The sequence below is a fragment of the Macaca mulatta genome, chromosome 6 (genome assembly GCF_049350105.2).
Source record: "Macaca mulatta isolate MMU2019108-1 chromosome 6, T2T-MMU8v2.0, whole genome shotgun sequence".
Taxonomy (NCBI): Eukaryota; Metazoa; Chordata; class Mammalia; order Primates; family Cercopithecidae; genus Macaca; species Macaca mulatta.
The window spans coordinates 147,305,574-147,328,999 of NC_133411.1; the positions used below are offsets into that span (position 1 = coordinate 147,305,574).

The 23,426-nt window shown below is 54.9% G+C and overlaps 1 protein-coding gene and 2 long non-coding RNA genes across 9 annotated transcripts; 1 reads left to right on the forward strand and 2 right to left on the reverse strand.

Moving 5' to 3' along the window:
• The first annotated feature begins 1,611 nt into the window (after positions 1-1,611).
• REEP2 (receptor accessory protein 2) lies at positions 1,612-9,896 on the forward strand. 7 transcript variants are annotated; one of them, XM_078005282.1, is made up of 8 exons: positions 1,612-1,807; positions 3,509-3,656; positions 3,947-4,023; positions 7,314-7,434; positions 7,671-7,784; positions 8,139-8,286; positions 8,385-8,515; positions 8,600-9,896. In XM_078005282.1, exons 3-8 carry the CDS (start codon positions 3,956-3,958, stop codon positions 8,666-8,668), a joined length of 651 nt encoding a protein of 216 aa, XP_077861408.1. In that variant the 5' UTR covers positions 1,612-1,807; positions 3,509-3,656; positions 3,947-3,955; the 3' UTR covers positions 8,669-9,896. The 7 variants fall into 7 exon arrangements, with proteins under 7 accessions (XP_077861408.1, XP_077861409.1, XP_014996470.2 ...); XM_078005283.1 differs by having other exon boundaries at positions 8,145-8,286; XM_015140984.3 differs by having other exon boundaries at positions 3,584-3,656.
• LOC144341564 (uncharacterized) lies at positions 1,613-6,101 on the reverse strand. Its single transcript, XR_013418577.1, has 3 exons — positions 5,896-6,101; positions 5,080-5,459; positions 1,613-4,506 (listed from the first exon to the last, which is right to left on the reverse strand). It is a non-coding gene; the product is annotated as an uncharacterized LOC144341564 (long non-coding RNA).
• Positions 9,897-10,592: 696 nt separating the features above from the next.
• Positions 10,593-23,112, reverse strand: LOC114678715 (uncharacterized). Its single transcript, XR_013394841.1, has 5 exons — positions 22,975-23,112; positions 14,748-14,953; positions 12,954-13,032; positions 10,912-10,965; positions 10,593-10,811 (listed from the first exon to the last, which is right to left on the reverse strand). It is a non-coding gene; the product is annotated as an uncharacterized LOC114678715 (long non-coding RNA).
• Between the last annotated feature and the right edge of the window lie 314 nt (positions 23,113-23,426).

Consider the following 23,426-nt stretch of genomic DNA (forward strand, 5'->3'; position numbering starts at 1 on the left):
GGCTGCCCACATGTAATGTGCGGCCATAGATCCACCTTAGATGGTGGGAGACACTCATGTGGGTTTTATCAAACAGTAATTAAAGTGTTCCATTGTGAGGTGAGAACAGACTGCATTCCAATTAGAAGAGGCTTTCTGGAGAGGAAGTTGTGAAGAATAGCAAGAGGGGTTATCAGAGGCTGCTTCTCTGGAACCTTTTGGGAAACATCTTCCAAAGTGTTTGAACCTGGAAATATAATTTATCAGGTTAGAAATAGACCATTGTGTGGTTCAAGGATACTGAGCTTGAATAAGACCATGACTCTTTGAAATACACAGTTCTGAATGTGTCCTTTCAGCCCGGATGGGCACAGGTTGATGCTGTGGTCACCCGAAGGATTACACCTCAACATAAAGGGTAGAGGAATGCTGAAGCTTTAAAATGGGACAGGAAAGGAGAGCAATAGGGCTGGGGGGTTGGTGGATGGTGGGAAGTTGGTTGCTTTACTGAAGGTCAGGAGGCAGGCTAGCCTACATTCTGGATATAAATGTCTTTAGAATCAGGACATTCACTGCCACTAGTGCTTGCTGATGGGGGTGGAACTGGAGCCCCAGAACCCTCTCCCAGCCCCTCTGTTTGAAAAGAAGGTTGACCCTTTGTTGTCAGTAACCACATTGAGAGCATAAAGCTCTGTTCCCCTGCAAAGCTAAGGAGCTGACAATGTGAAAAAGCAGACCAGCAGCCCAGTGACTCACACCTGTGATCCCAGCACTTTGGGAGGCTGAGGCGGGTGGATCGCTTGAGCTCAGGAGTTTGAGATCAGCCTGGGCAATATTGCAAAACCCTGTCTTGACAAAAAAAAAAAAAGCTGGTTGTGGCTTGGGCCTGTAGTCCCAGCTACTCGGGAGGCTAAGGTGGGAGGATCACTCAAACCCAGGAGGTGTGCTGAGGTTGTGCCACTGCACTCCAGCGTGAGCGACAGAATGAGACCCTGTCTCAAAAAAAAAAAGACGGATCTGGCCAGGGGAGATCCTCTTTCAACGGGGGTGAGAAGGAGTGGGGTGAACAGGTGCGGCTGTACCTGTGAGTCAGGAGCTCAGGTGGATGTCTCCAGGGCCTGTGATGAGGAGAGTTTGCTAGTCAGCAGTTGGGGATGTAACCTGTTTAAAGTAGGCTTCCTGGGGTTATCTTAGCAGCATGACTTGGTGGCTTTGTGACTCTCAACAGATTATTGAACCTTAAGCTTCTCATTCCCTTATCTTCAAAATGAGGGCATTTATAGCACCTGCCTTATAGGGTGGTCAAGAGAATTCACTGGCAACGCAGTGAAGCTCTTAGCACAGGGGCTGGCACACAGTAAGCGCTTGATGTGGGCAGGGCAGGAGGTGGGCAGGGGTCGATTTCAAGATGTAACCATGGAGACCTCCACAACAGCCTAGGGCTTGAAACCCAAGAAAGATGAACAAGCGATTCGAGGAAGGCAGGGCACTGAGGGTCGGAGGCGCATGCCCGGCCACAGCAGGTGCTGGGGGCGCGCCGCCGCCGCCGCGGCCTCCCGGCCTCCCCTTTAAGAGCCGCCGCCGCCGCCGCCCACGGCCCGCCGCTGCGGCAGGGACCTCCCCTTTAACGGCGGCGCTGGGCGCTCCGCTGCCCCCGCGGCGGCTGCTGCAGCGGCTGCTGCTGCTACTGCGGCTCCTGCGGCTCCTGCTGCCGCCGCCGCCGCCGCCGCTCGGCCTCAGGCAGCTGCATCCTCGGCCGGGCCGGGTCCCCGCCCCGCGCCGCGCCCGGCCCCGCCATGGTGTCCTGGATCATCTCTCGCCTGGTGGTGTGAGTGCGGCGGCGAGGGGGGTGATGCGGGCTGTGATGGAGGGCGGGGTTGTTAAAGCCCGGGTGGACTTCTCCGAAGCTTGGTGCAGCAGAGTCACCTAAAGGCGCTGCGTCCTTATTTGGGGTCCCCAGAGACATGGAGATGTGGCACCCAGGACTGGAGGGGGGAATATTAGGGGAGCGTGGTAGGCCTGGCTTCCCAGGGACCTCACCCACATTCTTTATTAATAACCTCTTTTATTTCTACCGTCCTTGCACCTGCGCCCATCCTAGGGGCTGAGCAGCACGGCTTGATTTAAAAGGGAAGGCAGGCGCGTCCCCTCCCCCACCTAGCAGGTCTGGGCTGGAGGAGGTCCTCAGACCCGGGCCCTGTCCCTCTCGGGGAGGGAACAGGGTGATGGAAGAGAGTGGAGCAAGGCAGGGCCTCATCATCATTCCGCAGCTCAGAGCCATCACCAGGCCCCTTGGCCTCTCCCTTCCACTCACTGTCAGGAGACTGGGGACGAGAGCACATGCCCTTAGGCCCCCTAGGGAGGAAGTTTGGGTATGGGGAAGCAGAAATGCTCGGAGGACAAAGTGTGAGAGGTAACCGGGAGAGGGGATGTATGTGCTCAGCCTGGGATTGTGGACGCCGCTGGGGGAGGACGCTCGGTGGCCTTCATTCCAGGCTGCCAGCTACACTGTGGAGCCATGTCTCTGGCACCTCCCCGGGCCCCAGGAGGGAACTCACACCATTCTCCACGACCCCAGACTTTGTCCTTGAGGATTCTGCCCCGCACTCCATTTGCACCAGGCAGTTTGGAAGTATCCCGCCTGTCCATGTGGAAACAGGAGGCACCCACACATTGTCAAGGGGCTGAGCCTGACAGGAGCTCCTTGTGGGCCTCGGAGTTATTCCCTGCCCTAATGAGGACACTGCCCCTCGGCCTCCACCGTTGTGGACTGACACCGGTAGCCCCACCCTGCTCCCTTCCCATTCGGTGCAGCCGGGCTGGCCAAGTGCTTCTGTCCTGGTTTCCTCTAGACTCCTTCTCTTCCCCCATCCACCACAGGGGGAATGGAGGGGTCTCACGCCTCCATGTGGCCTTCAGGGTGGCTGCTTCTCTCTTGCCTGGGCAAGCCCCAAAGGGCATCGGCCCTCTTCTTTCCCAGCCTGTGTCTTGTCTGCACTCTGTAGTTGGATCACCAGCGGGGGCCCTCCCCTGAGCCCCATCCCTGTGGTGTTTACATGGGGGAATAAGCCTCTTTGCCTCTCTCAGGGCCTCCTGCCCCTGTGCCCTTTGTTCCCTAGGGCCCCAGGGCCACAGTGGTACCTCTGACTGCCAGGTAAGGGTGCCTTGGTAGGTAGTGTCAGGTTTCCTCGCAGAGCCTGGCTCTGAGACAGGGAGGTAGAGGGTAAGGGCAGATGGGTGTGAAAGGGCATGAGGTCAAGAAGGAAGACACCCTGTGGCAGTGACCTGACTCCCAGTCCCCATGACATGTTTGTGCATAACCAAGGATCATGGCACAAGGGACCACACTGGACCCTCTGGCCTCTGGGCCTTTCCCTGCCTCCAGGGCTGGAGAAAAACTGAATAGTGGAGCAGGGAAGCGCATCACCCTAGCTAGCTGGGCATGTTCCATGCTGCTTTGACCTTAACCCCTGACCTGAGTTCATCAGTCCAGCAGGGAGTTCTGTCCCTCTTCCCATTATTTACCCAGGGTCTGATGCAGAGCTGGGAGGGAGAGGCCACTGCCCTTGGCTGAGGGGCCCAGTAACCATGCCTGCCTCCCTAGGCTCATCTTTGGCACCTTGTACCCAGCCTATTCTTCCTACAAGGCCGTGAAGACAAAAAACGTGAAGGAATATGTGAGTGGATGACCCTTCACCCCCTACCCAACCCACATGGCAGAGAGAGGGGAGGACACTGGGTCCTATTACAGATGGGGGTGACTTTGCACCAATGCTGTCAGCCACTAACAAGACCCACCAGCAAAGGAGGGCCCTGGATGTCCCGCACAGTGCCTCCAACATGGCTGGCAGGCAGAAGTGGGGTCCTGGGTGTTCTAACCAGGCATGTTCGACAGGCATAGATGGGGTCCTGGGTGTCCCTGCCCCTCAGCCCCATGCCCCAGTGAGCGCTTTCCTCTGTCCCTCAGGTGAAATGGATGATGTACTGGATCGTCTTTGCCTTCTTCACCACGGCCGAGACGCTCACGGATATAGTGCTCTCCTGGTGAGGTCCAGCATCCCCTCCTGCATCTCAGGGCCCAGGGCCTCTGCCTGTCTCTACCCGGCCAGCCAAACAAAAGATTGGGCCTGGGAGTGAAGCTCCTCCCACTCCTGACAATTTCTTGGGGTCCTTGATATCTCCCCTCTCATGCCTAACTTGACCTGTAGAAGAACAGACATAGTAGTGCCAGGCAAGGGGGCTCACGCTTGTAATCTCAGCACTTCGGGGGACCAAGGCTGGTGGATCACCTGAGGCCAGGAGTTTGAGATAAACCTGGGCAACACAGTGAGACCTCATCTCTACTAAAAAATTTTTTATATTAACCAGGTATGGTGGCATGTGCCTGTAGACCCAGCTACTCAGGAAGCTGAGACAGAAAGATCGCTTGAGCCCAGGAGTTGGGGGCTGCTGTGAGCTATGATCGTGCCACTGCACTCCAGCCTGAGTGACAGAGCAAGACCTTGTCTCTTAAAAAAGAAAAAAGAGCTGGGTGCGGTAGCTCACACCTGTAATCCCAGCACTTTGGGAGGCCTAGCTGGGTGGATCATTTGAGGTCAGGAGTTTGAGACCAGCCTGGCCAACATGGTGAAACCCTGTCTCCACTAAAAATACAAAAAAAATTAGCTGGGCGTGGTAGTGCCCCTGTAATCCCAGCTACTAGGGAGGCTGAGGCAGGAGAACTGCTTGAACCCAGGAGGTGAAGGTTGCAGTGAGCCGAGATCATGCCATTGCAAGCCTGGGCAACAGAGTGAGACTCCGTCTCAAAAAAAAAAAAAAAAAGGGAGTAAGAACAAACATAACCCCCACGTTTCTTTCTGGTGGCAACCAGAGCACCTCAGTGGAATTCAGGAAACCTGCTTCTGCCATGCTGCCTATGACCTTAGGCAGGTCACAGCTCTCGAGGCCTCAGTTTCCTTATTTGTAAAATAGGCATATGATTCACTCCTATAAACACTGGATACTTGCATTTCCAAGGCATTTCCCAGGTCGTACTAGACTACTAGACTACTATGAGCACTTTGAGGACAGGGAATGTGTCTTAATCATCTGTGCATTCACAGCAGGAACTCAAAAACGTTTACTGAATGATCAGATACCTCTTGGAAGAGAGAACTAATAATACAGTTCATCAGAACTCAAGAGAAGAGAATGTTACCAAGGGGGAGAGGACAAGAGATCATTACATGTAGAGATAAGGCCCTTGCATTTGAGAAAAATAGTTTTAGGAGAGGAAAGAGATGGAGAGATGGGTTAAAAATTGAGGGTAAAGGCCAGGCACAGTGGCTCACGCCTGTAATCCCAGCACTTTGGGAGGCCGAGGCAGGCAGATCACGAGGTCAGGAGATCAAGACCATCCTGGCTAACATGGTGAAACCCCGTCTCTACTAAAAATACAAAAATTAGCTAGGCGTTATGGCGTGTGCTTGTAATCCCAGCTACTTGGGAGGCTGAGACAGAAGAATCGCTTGAACCCAGGAGACGGAGGTTGCAGTGAGCCGAGATTGCACCACTGCACTCCAGCCTGGTGACAGGACTCAGTCTCCAAAAAAAAAAAAAATTTGAGGGTAAAGGCTGGGCGTGGTACCGTCTGCTTGTAATCCTAGCACTTTGGGAAGCCAAGGCAGGAGGGTCGCTTGAGGCTAAGAGTTTGAGATCAGCCTGGGCAACATAGCAAGACCTGTCTATTAAAAAAAAAAAAAAATTGGCCAGGTGCGGTGGCTCATGCCTTAATCCCAGCACTTTGGGAGGCCGAGGCGGGCAGATCACCTGAGGTCAGGAGTTCGAGACCAGCCTGACCAACATGGTGAAACCCCGTCTCTACTAAAAATACTAAATTAGCCGGGCATGGTGGCGCATGCCTGTAATCCCAGCTACTTGGGAGGCTGAGGCAGGAGAATTGCTTGAACCCAGGAGGCGGAGGTTGTGGTGAGCCAAGATCATGCCACTGCACTCCAGCCTGAGCAACAAAAACGAGACTGTGTCTCAGAAAAAAAAAAAAAAAAAAAAAAAAAAAAAAAAAAAAAATTGAGAGTAGAGCAAGGGTAGTGAGGTAAAAAAAAAAAAAAAAAAAAAAAAAAAATTTGACGGTAGTGAATACAGATGCCTTTTTTTCTTTTTCTGAGGTAGAATCTCACTCTGTCATTCAGGTTGGAGTGCAGTGGTGTGATCTCGGCTTACTGCAGCCTCGACCTCCTGGGCTCAAGTGATCTTCCCACCTCAACCTCCTGAGTAGCTGGGACCACAGGCACATGCCACCACACCTGGCTTCTTTTTTATTTTTTGTAGAGATGGGGTTTTGCTGTGTTGTCAAGCTGGTCTCGAACTCCTGGGCTTAGATGATCCTCCCACCTTGGTTCCCAAAGTGCTGGGAGATTACAGGCCACTGTGCCAGGCCAATACATGTGTCTTGACACAGCAAAATAGAGAGTTTTGATGAGGGCTTTGTGAGGACGTAGGTGACCTGAAGGAGTTTGTGACCAGAGGAGAAGGCGCTATGGGGACTGAAGGGCAATCCTGAAAAGTGAGGGGCGTGTCACGGTGAGGCAGGAGGTTCCCCAGCAAGCTAGAGAAGCCCCAGGCCTCTCAATGATAGGGAGGGCAGGAAAGGAAGGGGTGAAGACTCAGGCGTGGGCCTGCACAGTCGAGAGCAAGGTCGCAAGGTCGAGAGTTTCCCTTGGTGTTGACCCTAGGGCAGAGGAAGGGGGTTTTCTCTAGGAGGGAGAGGGCTGGGGCTTGGGGAGAGGATGAGGCAAGGAGAGTCGCTGCTGGGGGAAATTCCTTCTAGAGTCACTGCTTACCTTCCTGTCTGGAGCCTCAGCTGAGCCCCCCAGATGCTTTTGGATTAGAAAGGAGCAGTCCGGGCCGGGCGCGGTGGCTCACGCCTGTAATCCCAGCACTTTGGGAGGCCGAGGTGGGCAGATCACAAGGTCAGGAGATCGAGATCATCCTGGCTAACACGGTGAAACCCTGACTCTACTAAAAATAGAAAAATTAGCCAGGCAAGGTGGCGGGCGCCTGTAGTCCCAGCTACTCGGGAGGCTGAGTCAGGAGAATGGCGTGAACCTGGGAGGCGGAGCTTGCAGTGAGCTCATGCCACTGTACTCCAGCCTGGGCCACAGAACCAGACTGCATCTCAAAAAAAAAAAAAGAAAGAAAGGAGCAGTCCCATGAGCCTCATGGGGACCCCAGAGCACTCAGAGTGAGGGGCTATCACACACAGGACCGGTGCTGCTAGACACAGGGCACCTCCCGACTCCCTGCCCTGTACTCCGCGCTTGCCCCTGTCCCAACAGGTTCCCCTTCTACTTTGAACTGAAGATCGCCTTCGTGATATGGCTGCTGTCCCCATACACCAAGGGCTCCAGTGTGCTCTACCGCAAGTTCGTGCACCCAACACTGTCCAACAAGGAGAAGGTTTGCCCCCACTCTCAGCTTACCTCCCAGCCTGCCCCAAGCCAAGGCAGCCCAGAGCCTGTAGCCTCATACAGACTGGCCCTCCCTGTGGGGCCCAGAGCCCGAAGTGACCTGACAGGGCTGCCGTGGCCTCCTGGAGCAGGCAGGGGCCTCTGTCCAGGGGTGAACAAGGGTAGGGCAGGGCCTCGACAGCAGCGCCCAGCTCTCCTCTTCTCCCTTCCCCTCCAATGCCATAGGAGATCGACGAGTACATCACGCAGGCCCGAGACAAGAGCTATGAGACCATGATGAGGGTGGGCAAGAGGGGCCTGAACCTGGCCGCTAATGCCGCAGTCACAGCTGCTGCCAAGGTGAGATGGGGGCAGGCTCGGATTCCCAGGGCCCCGCCTTGTACAAAGGGCCCTGGCCAGGCCCCTTGCGTCCACCCTGTGCTCAGGGCTGTAGAGACTCTGGGCTCGTGCAGCTGGAGGTTCCAGTCCAGGCTCTACCCCTATCTGGCCAAGTCACTTTCATCGTCCAGCCATTTCCGCATCTGTCCGGAGGCGAAGTGTGGTCCTGCCCCAGCCCTCAGCTCTGTCTGTGTGGGACTGGGTGAAGACGGTGTGGGGAGGGCACCGAGCCTGGGCTGCTGCCAGCACCATGGTGACCGCTATCTCCACCCCGCCCCTTTCCCCGGCTCTCCCGGTGCGTGGTGGTGACCCTAGGGCCAGGGGGTGCTGTCAGAGAAGCTCCGCAGCTTCAGCATGCAGGACCTGACCCTGATTCGGGACGAGGATGCACTGCCCCTGCAGGGGCCCGACGGCCGCCTCCGACCCAGCCCTGGCAGCCTCCTGGACACCATTGAGGACTTAGGTACAGGCAGGGCCTGAGGTTGGGGAGGGGCCCCAAGGGCAAGGCCAAGGAGCCCAGATGGGAAAGATTCCCCCATCTCCTTTTCTCCCTGCACCCAGGAGATGACCCTGCCCTGGGTCTAAGGTCCAGCACAAACGTGGCAGATTCCCGGACAGAGGCCTCTGAGGATGACATGGGAGACAAAGCTCCCAAGAGGGCCAAACCCATCAAAAAGGCCCCCAAAGCTGAGGTGAGGGCACTGGCCAGAGCTCGGGGAAACAGGCAGGGGGTGGTGGCTCCAAGCTGAGCCCCATCTTCCTCCGTCTTTCCACAGCCACTGGCTTCCAAGACACTGAAGACCCGGCCCAAGAAGAAGGCTTCTGGCGGGGGCGACTCAGCTTGAGACCCTCCACCCCCGCAGGCTGCAGAGCAAGGATGAAGCCTCAGGAAGGGCCTCGGACCCAGCCCCTGCTCCACACTGTGCCAGTAGCCTAGGTGTCTCAGGCCCCTGGGCCCCTCAGATGGCCATTTCCGTGCCTGCCCAGTGGCCACTCTACTGGAAGGGGCTTGGAAAAGAGGAGGGAGGCCCAGCTGTGGGGGTTGAGGGTAAAGGGTGGACCAGAGGCTGAGGACTGAGCCACCTAAGGAGGTGGGGACCCCTCAGCCTCCACTGCTGTTCCGCTGCAGCCCCGCCCTGCCCCGCCCCGCCCACCCAGTGCCTTGCTGAAGCCCATAGCCATCCGCTTCTCAGAGGTCCTATCATGTCTCCACTGCTCGCCTTGGTTTGGGAGCAGGGAGGGGGCAGTCCTAGCCCAGATGGACCAAGGACGGGCCTGAAAACACGTGGGGGAAAGGGAGCACATGGGGAGGATGTCAGGGACTCTGGGTGGGGCCTCCAGGTGCAGCTGTGGGTGGAAGACCGGGGTTGGCGTGTGCTTCAGCAACCAGGATGGCCAGGCCAGAGCTGCAGCTGGGGGCTCTTTTCCTGGTCATTGGGTGGGGCTGAGTGCCACATGTTCCCACATTAAAAAGGGGGGTCCAGGGCTGTGTGTTTGCGTGTGTCTTTCTGGGTCTAGGGCTGGGGGGAGTTTGGGTCAAGGACTGTCCCTCCAGCAGTCACCTCCTCCCACCCTCAGCCCCACCCTCAGCCCCACAGTCAACTGGCCATTTCCCTGCTCAACCCTCCCTCCTAGACCCTGAGCCTCAGAGGATCCAGCCCATGAGAGAACGGGCATCTGGGAGGCCCCTCACCTGCTCCTTTGACCTTGCTCCCTTTCAGGTCACCCATTTCCACCATGCCCTGGGCTGGACTCCCGTGCTCCTCAGGGCCCACCCCTGCTCTGGTACAGGCCCCTGCTGAGTGGGTCCCTCTCCTCTGCCCCTGGGGCCCATCCCCTATTGTCCAGGGTCCCCATCCTATACCAAGCAGACTGGGCGCTAAGACCCCTGGCAGAACCCAGACTCTGCTCGCACCTGCCCCAGCTTCTGCCACAGCTTCAGTCAGGGCCAGGAGGAACACATGAAGAAGAAAGAGAAATGCAGGAGCCGTGAGGCTCCCGGTTCCTTGGGAAGAGGGTGCCCAGTGGACCTTTGGCACTGGATGAGCCAATAAACCAAACTCTGGCACCTCATTTATTTTGGCATCTGTGCTTTGTTCTTGCCACACCAGCTGACAGGTGGGAAGGACCTCAAGTGAAGCAGGACCCAGCTGGGGGAGTCGGGAGGCCAGCCTGTGATCCACAGGAGCTCTGGTCCCCAGCTAAGAGATGGGCTTGAGGTGGCTCAGTCTAGGAAAATGGTTTTGGGACTCAAAACCAGAGGCCTGGGCCGGGCGCGGTGGCTCACGCCTGTAATCCCAGCACTTTGGGAGGCTGAGGCGGGCAGATCACGAGGTCAGGAGATCAAGACCATCCTGGCCAAGATGGTGAAACCCCGTCTGTACTAAAAAAAATTAGCCAGGCGTTGTGGTGTGCACCTGTAGTCCCAGCTACTTGGGAGGCTGAGGTAGGGGAATCGCTTGAATGTGGGAGGCGGAGATTGCAGTGAGCCAAGATTACACCACTGCACTCCAGCCTGGTGAAAGAGCAAGACTGTCTCAAACAAAACAAAAAACAGAGGTTTAGCTGGGTGTGGTGGCTCACACCTATAATCTCAGCACTTTGGGAGGCCGAGGTGGGAGGATCCTTGAACCCAGGATTTTGAGACCAGCCTGGGCAACATGGGAAAATCACATCTGTATTTTTTTTTATTTTTATTTTTATTTTTATTTTTGGAAACTGAGTCTCTATTGCCAAGGCTAGAGTGCGGTGGTGTGATCTTGACTCGCTGCAACCTCCGCCTCCTGGGTTCAAGTGATTCTCATGCCTCAGCCTCCCGAGTAGCTGGGATTACAGGCATGCGCCACCATGCCCAGCTAATTTTTGTATTTTTAGTAGAGACTGGGTTTCACCATGTTGGCTAGGCTGGTCTCGAACTCCTGACCTCAAATGATCGGCCTCCCAAAGTGCTGGGATTACAGGCGTGAGACATCGTGCCAGACCACATCTCTATTTTTAAAAATAATAATAATTAATAAATAAAAACCAGAGGCCTAAGAAGGGTCAGGGGCCCCAACCCCAAGGACGGTCTTATCCCTCAGAATCTTACCCCAAGTGTTCAGTGGACCTTCTGGTATCCAACAAAAAGTGCTAGGTGTAGGCTCTGGGGGACAAAGATCCCAGTGAGGCCCCCAGTGGGGACAGGATAAGATATGGAGCTGTGGGGCAGGCCTCAGGGACTGTGCCTAGAAAGGCCAAAAATGCCAAAGGGGGTTGAGCCAGACACATTGAGCGAATAAGCAGAGATGGGGAAGCCAAGACAAGGGCTTGTGGAGAAACCAGCCCTGGGGACAGAGAGGGAACCAAGGGCTGAGACAAAGAGGCACAACCTTTGTGACACCAGGAAAGGCAGGGGTCCAGCCCTAACTGCTGGGCTAGGTTAGAGGAAAGGAGGAGGAGGGAGCTGCAGGGCATGGGGTCGGAGCCCTGGGAAGCAGAGCCAGAGCTCCAGGGGCCAAGAAGCACAACTGACTGGGGATGAGCCCCCGGGAAGCTGGAACCAAGGGGGAGGGAAAGGCTGGCAGAGGAGCAGAGGCAGGTATGGAGGAGAGATTGACAAAGGAAAAGAGCCGTAAGGGAGGAAAAAGGGATCAGAGAAATTGCTCAACCTGTGGAAGGAAAATTGAGGAAGCAGGCCATGGGGTGGGTAGGGGGTGTGAATAGGACCTAGACCCAGGCTCTGGACCCCAAGTTTGGCAAAGTGCCCCTACACTAGGCTTCCCTCCTCCTTCCCTGGCATCACAGGGTATGTGCATAGGGCATGTGCCAAGCTAGCCAAGAGCCCCCTGAAGTGAGGTCACAGTGGGGGATGTGAGATGTCCCTTTTGTCTTTCCTTGGAGTCCTCCAGTCAACTAGCCCTCTGAGGGGCATCGCCTTCACCATCAGCCTCTGAGCAATTTTGGCCCATTTTTCCATCGGAAAGGAGAGGAAGCTACCATGGTAAAATATAGGGGAGGCATTCATTCTAGAAAGATCCCCAGAGGGTAAGATGCTGCAGAACCATGCTAACAGCTACCATATGCCCAGGAAACCAGGTTAGGCGCTCTTTAACCTAAATCTCATTTGCTGCATATCACACACACACACAGCCTCACACTCAGGAGCATGCTCGCATCCACAGTGACTGGTGGCTAGACAGGTGACGTCCAGATTCCGCATTGTCAAGCTCTCCATGCGCATCAGGGGTTCCCCTGTGTCCACAGGAACATGCTCAGATTTCCAAGCGCATTGGTTTGTTGCTATGGAAACATTCAGGCTTCTAGAATTCTGGGCACAGGGCCCGCCCCCTGTGGTGCAGAGAAGAGGAGAGCTAGAGGGTGACAAGAAGAATGGGTGGAAAGGCTCCTGGGAAAGAGGCTGGCTGGTGGCACACATCTGGGCCTAGGTGACCCCTTGCTGTCCCCTCATTCCCTGGGAAAATCTCCCCTTCCCCCTCTCCCCTCTGCCTCCGTAGATCTCTCCAAGCCAGGGTAGTGGGAAAGAGATGTCAGAAATAGGTGTATGGCCAGCGCTCTGTGGAGGGTGCTTGATCACTGCCTGGGTCTCCAGGGGCCTTTGAGAGGTATTAGCTTTGGGTAGGGACTGGGGCAGGCGAGCGCTGGGTCCCATGCCCAGGCCTCCTTGGGATCGCTGGGCAGCCCTCCAGGCCTGAGGTTCCTGGTTATAACAGCCTCAGGTCTCTAGCTTCTTCAGCTGGCTCCCCCTCCCTTTCTTGTGGGTGCCCTACACCCGGAGAACCTGCTTAAAATGGGATTTCCAGGCTGTGACGTCAGAGGAAAGCCGGCAGCTTCATCCAGCCTCTGCCAGCTCTCCCTTGATCGGCAGAGCTGAGCCCAGCTTTGCTTGGCCTGGAGGGAGGCAGGGCGGGCACAGGAGGGAGGGGTTTTGGGGGCTCTGAGCCATGGTCCCCATACCTGTAGCATCCAGAATGACAGGGAGAGGCTGTTTGCAGGCCCAAAGCCCCTCTTAGCTTCCCCACTATCTTCAATTTCCGCCAGTACACGATCACCCCCCTCCCACATCCCCCCAGTTTTTCCCTCTCTGAGCTGGGTCAGGTCTATCTGGAGGAGGAGGGCATCTCCTGTCCTTACCGGACAGCGGCTTGTGTGTGTGTCTTGCCTGAAGCTGTGCCATATCCAGGCTGCAGGCGGCGAAGGGTGGGAGGGATGCCTGCGAGGACGGAAAAGTCCACTAGGTGGCGCAGCTGCCTCCCTATGTGGGAATCCCTGGCCCCGCGGAAAACCCTCTCCCGCCGCCAGTAGGCTCAAGGTTTGGTGAGCAGAGTGCCTCATCCTCTGCTCCCTGGAGCTGGAGGTTCATGAAGAAAGCATCCTTGTGGGTGAACAGGACAGCTGTGGGTTCTCCAGCAGTCTTCCCCTAAGCCCAGTCTGTGTGCACACCTACTGCCCCAGGAGATGGTCAGACCTAGAAGAGGACTCCCACTTTCAGTGAGGTTCCAGCACCCTCCCCCAAACAGAAATTGCCAAGCTCACCCTGGGATGATTCTTTTTTTTTTTTTTTTTTTTTTTTTTTCTTTTGGAGACAGAGTATTGCTCTGTCGCCCAGGCTGGAGTGCCGTGGCATGATCTCAGCTCACTACAACCTCCGCCTCCCGAGTTCTAGCTATTCTCTTGCCTCAGTCTCCCAAGTAGTTGGGATTACAGGCACAGGCCACCATGCCTGGCTAATTTTTTGCCTTTTTTTTCCTTTTTAATAAAGATGGGGTTTTGCCATGTTGGCCAGGCTGGTCTCAAACTCCTGGCTTCCAGTGATCCTCCCACCTCCCAAAGTGCTGGGATTAAAGGCGTGAGTCACTGCACCTGGCCCCAACCTGGGCTTCTGAAATGGCATCTAGAGAGGCTGCTGGAGCTGATTTCAGAGTCAAGAGGGGAGAGGGACCCCTGAGGCAGCAAGGGGTGGGGAACTGGGGCGTGGAGGTAGGAAGGAGAAGTTGGGTCCAGAGGGAGGGAAGCTCATATAGCTGCAGCATTTCCTGGACATGATCTCCCTGATGGCCACAGTGGCAGTCCCAGGACTGTTCCAGATGCCCCCTGCCCCTTCTGTATTTTCATCTGGGGTACTGTGGAGTTGAAAAAGACAAAGTCAGGCCAGATGTGGCGTGGTGGCGGACACCTGTAGTCCCAGCTACTCAGAGGCTGAGGCAGGAGAATTGCTTGAACCCGGGAGGCAAGAGGTTGCAGTGAGCTGAGATTGTGCCATTGCACTCCAGCCCAGGCGACAGTGTGAGATTCCACCTCAAAAAGAAAAAAAAAAAAAAAAAGGAAAGAAAGAAAGAAAGAAAGAAGGAAGGAAGGAAGGAAGGAAGGAAGGAAGGAAGGAAGGAAGGAAGGAAGGAAGGAAAGAAAGAAAGAAAGAAAGAAAGAAAGAAAGAAAGAAAGAAAGAAAGAAAGAAAGAAAGAAAGAAAGAAAGAAAGATTCCCTAGTCTCCAAATCCTGGAATCCCATAGTATTCTTGCAGGGGCTAGGGGTGAGGCTCCTCAATGACCTACCTTTCCCTGACCTTTTTCCCAAGTTGACCCCATGCATCCCCTATGAATTACCCTCTCCTTTTGTCCCAGTCAGAAAAGTGATCAATAAATAATGCTGCTTGAAATATTAATGGTGAGTTTTACACCAGCATCCCTTAACTGTGCCTGTCGTTTTCCTGACAGGGAAATGCATAGTCCCCCAGACAGCTCATTCCCGTCTCGGCCAACAGAGGGTCTTTCTTTGCCAAGACTTCACCCCATTCCCATCTCAGCCAGAATCATGATTCAGTCCCATCAACTAAGAAAAGGAAGGGTCCCCCAGAGATCAACTCAGTCAGCACCTCCAACCCCGGAAGGGTGGAGTAAGCTAAGCCAGGTAGAAGCCCTTCCTGATACCTCAATTTCCCACGGTGTGATTGAGATCCCGTTTCCTCTGTTCCATGTCCATCCTGGGCCTGCCAGGTCCAGCTTTCTGGGTGGCCGACTCAGAATAAGACTGCAGCCTCCCTGCCCGCTCCTGGACTACTTGGAGTCTGAGCAGAGGACATTCATGTGCTCCTAGACTGCTCGAGCCCAGGTCACTCTCATGTGGTTTTGTTCTCCTGGAAGAAGGGGAGGAGTGGGAAGGACAAAGAGGTGGAGAGGAGGGTCATTGAAACTCTGGAGCCCAACTTACCCAGTACCAGTTCCCTGCAGAAGCCATGACCGCTCAAATCTATTTTTTTTTTTTTTTTTTGGAGACAGAGTCTTGCTCTGTCACCCAGACTGGAGTGCAATGGCATGGTCTTAGCTCACTGCAACCTCCACCTCCTGGGTTCAAGAGATTCTCCTGCCTCAGCCTTCTGAGTAGCTGGAACTACAGGTGCATGCCATCATGCCTGGCTAATTTTGTATTTTTAGTAGAGTCAGGGTTTCACCATGTTGGCCAGGCAGGTCTCAAACTCCTGACTTCAAATGATCTGCCTGCCTCGGCCTCCCAAAGTGCTGGGATTACAGACGTGAGCCCCCGCGCCTGGCCTCAAATCTTTTTTTTTTTTTTCTGGAGACACAGGGTCTTGCTTGCTTCATTGCCCACACTGGAGTGTAATGGCACAATCACGGCTTACTGCAGCCTCAACCTCCTGGGCTCAAGCAATCCTCCCACCTTAGCCTCCCGCGTATCTGGAACCACAAGCGCACACCACCACGCCTCGCCAGTTTTTCTTTTTTTTTTTTTCTTTTTTGAGATAAGATGGCCTTTATTGCAGCACGAACCAAGTGAGGAGGACAGCATGTCAACAGCTCTCCAGGAGCCACCAAAGGCAAGGGGCCCACCCTGCCCCTGCAACAGGTCCCCCAGGGGCTAGAGCATAGCTCCCCCAAGGAAGGTCAAGGCATGCTTGTAAACAGGGGCCCAGACAACACAGAGAGGGGAGGCGGCCTCATCGGGTACAGCTTTGCTACAAGAAAGATTGTTATTAATTTCAAAGAGGAGACACCGCCATGCCTAGCCCTGCCCTCCCATGCTGCCAGACTCTAGAGGTAGCTCCTGCCTGCCTAGGGAGTTAGGCCCACCCACTGCCCGTGAGCCTGGCCCAAGCACACTGCAGCCACACAAAAAGCGCTGGCAGCTGACTCCAAATTTCAGAAACACAATTAGAAAAGAACTAGGCCGGGCATGGTGGCTCATGCCTGTAATCCCAGCACTTTGGGAGGCCGAGGCGGGCGGATCAGAAGTTCGAGAACAGCCTGACCAACATGGTGAAACCCCATCTCTACTAAAAATACAAAAATTAGCTGGGTGTGGTGATGCGTGCCTGTAATCCCAGCTACTCAGGAGGCTGAGGCAGGAGAATCGCTTGAACCCAGAAGGCGGAGGTTGCAGTGAGCCGAGATTGTGCCAATGCACTCCAGCCTGGGCGACAGAGTGAGACTCTATCTCAAAAAAAAAAAAAAAAGAAAGAAAAGAAAACTGGAATGTTACATTTTTCTCCCATACATTAAAAAATAAGAAAAAGCAAACATTTTGACTATAGACCCTGGTAGGTGGCATCTGACTTTAACCTGAAGTTCTCCTTGGAATCCTTTTCTGCCTGGCGCTCTGCCTGGCGCTCTGCCATCCACAATCAGCCCCAGCCCCAGGCCCCCCTCACCGGAAGATCCTGGCCCATCTCAGAGGAGGGCGGGACCCCGCAGAGTGCCTGGCGAACAGAGCAACCACTGGGAAGACAGGGACTGATTGGGAAGACAAATGGGAAAGGAAACAGTAACAGAAGCTGGCGGCCACCTGCCGGGACCTCAGCGGGAGGTTGCTGGTGAAGGTCCTGGGTGAGCTGGAGATGGGTGATAAGGTGACCTTGCTGGGTGGTAGTCTCAGGCTGTTCCTGGGCACCTGTCACATAGACCCCTGTGGGCACAGTGTGGGGCCCCACACCCGTCCCAGGGTTGTCCTGATACATAAGAGCAGAGACCCTGGAAGAGAAACCCGCCTGCCCCATGTGACACAGGGCTCCCAAACGCTTCCCTGTGGAACCCTGCTCCCGAGGACACCTTGTCTCGCTCCACAGAACCCTTTCCACAGCACCCCCCGGAAACACAGCAGCTGGAAACTAACTCTCCATGCCAGGAACGAAGCCCTTGGCTAAGCCAGAGACTCATCAGTGCACGGATGGTGGTGAGGGGTGAGGACAGGCCCTGGGGCAGCGCTCTGCCCTGGGGACACCATCACTGTCCTGCTCTGACCCGCAGGTGGGAGGAGGATGCTGTGCTCCCAGAGTGTGAGGATGGCTCAGGAGGACAGACGCCTGGGGCTGAGGCTGTGCCCAGAGCCGGTGTGGGGAGGGGTGTGGGGGGCTTTGCAGAGGCAGCTCAGAGAACTGAGGTTGGAATCCTGCCCCAAGCTCAGGTTTTGGGGACGGCAAGTGCCTAGACAAGGCAGGTGACATTACAGTCACTGAGCTGGTCCAGAAACAAGGTGCTGAAGACGTCGTTGAAGAAGGTGGTGTGGTGCCTGCAGGCTTGCTTGCAGTCGGGGTTGAAGTTCACCTCCAGGATCTGCAGCTGCATCACCCGCTTTCCATCTGGACGGTTGTCCCACTTCAGCATGAGGTCGATGGCATACATCTGGCCAGTTTTTAAAAATGATTTTTTGTAGAGACAGCGGTTGCCCTATGTTGTCCAGGCTGGTCTCAAACTCCTGAGCTCAAGGGATCCTCCTGCCTCGGCCTCCCAAAGTGTTGGGATTACAGGTGTGAGCCACGATGCCCACTCCACTCAAATCTTTGCATGCACATTTGCTTCTGCCCGTAGCACCCTTGTTCACCTGCTTCACCTGGTCAGCTCCTGTATGTGCTTCAAGTCTCAGCCCAGAGTGACTCCCCCACCCCACCTCCAAGTTGTCAGATGCCCCTCCAGGCCCCTGACATACCTGTCCTTTCCCCCTGACAGCATGCATTGCCCTGTGTGCCCCTTGCCTGCTTCCCAGTCTGTTTACCCACCAGCCCGAAGGCCGGGGCATAGACAATGGGCCCAGCTGGCTCCCCACTGTTTGCCCAGCATCTCCAGCACGGGGCCTGGTACACGATAAACACTTGGCACATTTTTGTGGAATGTTAGAATGATGCCCCTGCAGCAATCTTCCCCTCCTGGAAAAACAGCAACCTTCAGACTTCAGTGTCTCTCAGCTGAGCTGTTGCCTACGCCCGAGAATGAGTGTCTGCGCTAAACAGGAGCTGCCCAGATCGGCTGCCCCTGCCCTGGCTGCCCCAGCATGTGCCCACGCTCACTGGTGCTCCTTTTCTCTCTCTCTCACACACAGATGGGAGTCAGCTTTCCAGCCACATTCAGTTCTCACTTTAATTCAAATGCTAAATTGGGAAGAAGAGCAGCTTCACACTCTCGATTTAGCCTGGGAGAGAAAAAGTGAGACGGCCTGGATATTGCCAGGGAAAGGAGAAAGAGAAAGCAGGGTCTGGGGTTGGAGGGTGGTGGCAAATGTACCAGAGCCCAAGGGAAAACAATGAAAGCCCCACCACCCAGCTCCTAAAAATAAACCACCCAGAGCTCTGACCCCAGGGTGGCCCTTAAAGCCTCTTTCCTACAGCAGGGCAACCATTCCCGGCATTATCTCCATCTGGAGAGGGTGTGACTAGGGGGAGCAGGGGAGTCTCTGAATATTAAAGCTACCCAGAGAGGGAGATGCTGCTACTTTGGTCACTGGTAGTAGAAATCATGAGGTCCTTCTTAAGTCTGACTTTGATTCCCCCTGTGAGAGCTACAGGTTATGATGAATTAGAACTCTGAGTCCACAAACAGATACTTCCACATCAATGTTCACAGCAGCATTATTCCCAGTCACCAAGAGGTGAACAACCCTCTGCTCATCAGTTGATAAGTGGATAAACAAAATGTGGTATATACGTGCAATGGAACATTAGACAGCCTTAAGAAGGAATGGGATTTTGACACATGCTACAACATGGATAAGCCCTGAAAACATTATGGCAGGTGAAATAAGCCAGACACAAAAGGACAAATATTGTATGATTATGCTTACATGAATACCTAGAATAGTGAAATCCATAGAGACAGGAACTGTAATAGAGATTAGCAGGCAGCCGGGCTTGATAGCTCATACCTTTAATCCCGGCACCTTGGGAGACCAAGGCGGGCAGATCACTTGAGGCCAGGAGTTTGAGACCAGCCTGGCCAACACGGCAAAACCCCATCTCTACTAAAAATACCAAAATTAGCTGGGCATTGTGGTGCACACCTGTAGACCCAGCTACTCGGGAGGCTGAGGCAGGAGAATCGCTTGAGCCTGGGAGGCAGAGATTGAAGTGAGCAGAGATCATGCCACTGCACTCCAGCCTGGGTGACAGAGTGAGTGAGAGACTCCATCTCAAAAAAAAAAAAAAAAAGCAGGGATTGTGGGGAGGAGGGAACAGGGAGTTATTTAAAGGGTGCAGAGTTTCTGTTTGGGATGATGAGAAAGTTCTGAAAAGGACAGTGGTGATAGTTGTACAACAGTGTGAATGTACTTAATGCCACTGAATTGTAAACTTAAAATGGTTCAAATTGTAAATTTTTGTGTATTTTACAATAAAAAATAAACGTTAATTATTAAAATTTTAGGCCAGGCGCCGTGGCTCATGCCTGTAATCCCAATACTTTGGGAGGCCAAGGCGGGCGGATCACCTGAGGTCAGGAGTTCGAGACCAGCCTGACCACCACGGAGAAACCCCATCTCTACTAAAAATACAAAATTAGCTGGGCGTGGTGGCACATGCCTGTAATCCCAGCTACTTGGGAGGCTGAGGCAGGAGAATTGTTTGAACCTGGGAGGCGGAGGTTGCAGTGAGCCGAGATCGTGCGGTTGCACTCCAGCCTGAGCAACAAGAGCGAAACTCCAACTCAAAAAAAATAATAATTATTATTATTATTATTAAAATTTTAAAACACTGAGTCCAATGTCAGCTTTAAGATACTGTTATGTTGGCCAGGCACAGTGGCTCACACCTATAATCCCAGCACTTTGGGAGGCCGAGGTGGGCGGATCACAAGGTCAGGAGATTGAGACCATCCTGGCTAATATGGTGAAACTCCCTCTCTACTAAAAATACAAAAAATTAGCCGGGCGTGGTAGCAGGCGCCTGTAGTCCCAGCTACTCGGGAGGCTGAGGCAGGAGAATGGCGTGAACCCAGGAAGCGGAGCTTGCAGTGAGCCAAGATCACTGCACTCCAGCCTAGGCAACAGAGCAAGGCTCTGTCTCAAAAAAAAAAAAAAAAAAAAAAAAAAAATACTGCTGTGTCCTGCCATGATGGCCCTCTCTGCAACTGGACCAGAGGGAAACTGGATCCTGTAAGCTCCAGATCCCTCCCTGTGCCTGCTTTTAGGAAGAGAAGTGCTGCCTCTGCCAGGAGTACAGCTGAGACTTTTCTGAGGATGTTCCTAGGGACAGAAGCAGAACCTCCCGCCCTTATGGCTGGTTGTCAGTGTGATCGTGGATGGAAGCTCTCTCTCCTGTGCTGGGCGCCATCTTCCTTCTCACTCACGCATGTTGACTTTGCCTTAAAACAGGGTTCCCATATGGAGGGAGTTGATAGGAAGATGGTTGGAGGAAGGAAAAATGACAGGGCCCTTCCATCAGCCTCCCAACCACCCTACTGCCACTGTACCCAGGGAGATGGATGCTCCTTTGGGCTGGGCAGCTTGTCAGTCAGCGTGGTTGTCAGCTTTTCTGGCTGTCTTTCTGTCTCTGCCTAGGAGGCCCCTGCAGGGGCCCCTGTGATAGCTGGTGCTGATGCATCGAGACCCCATCCTCTCTCCTGGACCATTGCATGGGTGCCTGCCGGTCTCATCATCTGCCCTCCCCATGCCCCTCACAGCCTCCTGAGATGATTTTTTAAATGGGATGTTGGCTCTCTGACTGCCTGGGAAGCACTTCAGGGGGTGGGGGCTGGATCAGGGCCCCCGCATTCACTGTGCTTCCCCCATGACAGTGTGTGTCACACTGCTCCAAGTGCTTCTTAACGTCTGTCTCCCCCACTGGGCTACGAGCTGCCAAAGAGGGGGACCCTCCTCACCATTCTGTATCTTTAATGCCTAGAGCAGAAATGATGTTTGATAAATACTTGTGGAATGGATGAATTTAAGTGACCTGCTCCTATGTCTGTCTCCCCTACCCGATTTGACTGAAGAACCCTGCAGGGTGAAAGTGAGTTTCATCTGATTCATTCTGGGGTCCCAGAGAAGAGTTCTTGGTAGGAGCTGGGGTTCAGCCGGAGGGCTCTGAAGCCAGGCTGTCTGGATTGGAATCCTGGCTCTACTAGTGGGCAGCTCTGTGGCCTGGAGCAAATCACCTGCCCTCTCTGAGTACGTTTCCTCATCAGTGAGATGGGGGTGAGGAGGCACCTGCCGCGTAAGGCACTGTGAGGACAAATGCCCGTCAAGTGTTTAGCACAGAGCCCGTCACATGGTTAACGTGTACGGGGTGAGGGCGGGGATGGAGAATGTATCCAGAGACTGAGGAAAATCAGAGGCAACAAGCAGCACAGATATTATTATTGCTGTTTTTCCTGCACCCTGGTGTTTGCTGGAGTGGAAGTTGGGGGTGAAGCCGGTGCCAGAGTGGGTGACCCCAGGGGCTGCCTGCTCCCTCCCTCCCCATCCCTGACACCAAGGTCTGCAGAACCCAAGCTCACCCACCAAGAAGCTGAGCAGCCCCGGCGCTGGGCGGTGGTGAGGGGCCAGAAATAACCGCCGTTGCTATTCCTGCCTTTCTGGGCTGGGTGGAAACGCTGCCTTTCTAATCTAAAGGCTGCTCTCAACTTCCTGCACATCAGTGGGCTCTTATGTAATGCTCCCCTCCCTCTCCTGCCCAACGAGCTTCCAGAGATTTCTGCAGCCGGCTGGCTTTACTGCACACTCAGCTGGGGGTAGGGGGAGCAAAGAAACCACCAGAGGCTGGATTGTCCTCTGAGCCCAGGGTCCTGCCAGCCTCAGCCCTGGGAGAGGGACTGGCCAGCACAGGGCAGAGGGACGGATGTCCAAGGGCAGCAGCCTCGTTCTGCATCTGCAGGGCACTGCAGGGTAGAGAAGACCCACTTCCACCCACTCCCTCTTCCCTTTATAGACTCCCACCCCTGAGGACAGACTGTGCCCCTCCCAATGCTGATGCCCCAAGATCTTCCATTTTAGGCCTAACCTGACTCTGCCTGGTGCGTCGCTCCCCAGGCAGCCTCTGGGGATAGCAGCCCAGACCCCAACTCTCCCAGGCAGGACCCCCCCGACCCCCATCACCAGGGGCTCAATCCTCTGTGATCTCTTCCCTGCAGCCCCTGGATCCTGTCCGGAGCATGCCAGGCACCCTCTTCAGACGCCCTGTGCCTCAGACCTTAGCATCACCCTGCACGGCCCTTCACCTAGCACTGTCCTCTGGCATCCTGAAGGAGTAGATAAGATGGCTCGCACTTCAGCACTCCAGTATGATCCTCCCTCTCTCTCCCTTGTCTTCCTCACGCCACCCCCTCTCACCAGACCCCTCAGGGCACCTTCTGTCCCATCTCATGCCTGGCCTCCTCAGGTTTCTTCTCACCCCTCAAAGCCCTCCCTGGGGTAGGAGCAGAACTGCCCCAGACCCATTCAAGGCCCATCAGCCTTCGGTTGGAAAGTCGGTCGGAAAGTGTGACAGGTGCCCCAGACAAACCCCAAGAGAGTCACTTCCTGAGCCCCGGGCTGGCCACGTGCAAACCACGGCCTGAACAGCCCAGTGGGTGCTGACGTAGCCCAGGGCTGGGGAGGAGGAAGCAGCAATGGAAACAGGGGCTTGTTTTCCTCTGAGAGCTGCAGCCGGCTCAGCCCTGGGTCAGGTGTTGGAGATGGGATGGTTCCACTGGCTTTCTCCTGGAGCCCCAGCAGCCTTGGGCAAGCTCAGTTCTCTCTCCCCTCTGCCTCCTCCTCCTCTCCTGTTTGCAAAGACAGGTCTAAGTGCAGATATCAGCTGAGGGCCTCTCACCTTTCCCCCGGCTTCTGGTATCAGTCACTTGGCCAGCAAGGTCTGAGAGCCCCAGGTCATTCCCAAGCACCCTTGAGGCCCAGTAGGCCCCTAGACCAGGGTACAGAGTGACTCGGGGCCTTCCTTACCTCCAACACGGTTTCCTGCAGGCCCCAGGCCGGTTGTTTCATCTGGGCTGTTGGTCATAAGTGGGGCGCTCACTAGCCCCAAGTGAGATTTGGCTCCACGGGAGGGGCCAATTTTTTCACCGTCTCCTCCCTTTTCTGTCTCCCCAGTCACAGCAAACAGAAGTGTGCCACTGGCCAAAAGATAGACCAGAGGGGAGTGAGGTGACTCAGATGCCCCAGCCTTGTGGCTGAGAAGCCAGGTCAGCAGCATAACCCTATCTAGGGAGGTAACTTTCAGCCCTGTTCGTGATGGGCTAAGGCCTGGGCAGCACACAGGATTCTGAGCTCAGCTCCTCCTACCATTCCCAGGTGGAAGCTGCCTTCCAGGGGCTCACACCACAGGGGCTGGGCAGGGTTGGGAAGGGCCACCTTCTCCCCTGTATGAGCTGTGAGGACAAGGGAGAGTGGGGGTG

Bases quoted from the DNA above. Each gene is read 5' to 3' on its own strand.
- REEP2 (XM_015140984.3), top strand. From the start codon at position 1,776: ATGGTGTCCTGGATCATCTCTCGCCTGGTGGT. The intron at 1,808-3,583 runs GTGAGTGCGGCG...CTGCCTCCCTAG, and splicing joins ATCATCTCTCGCCTGGTGGT to GCTCATCTTTGGCACCTTGT. The intron at 4,024-7,313 runs GTGAGGTCCAGC...CTGTCCCAACAG, and splicing joins ACGGATATAGTGCTCTCCTG to GTTCCCCTTCTACTTTGAAC.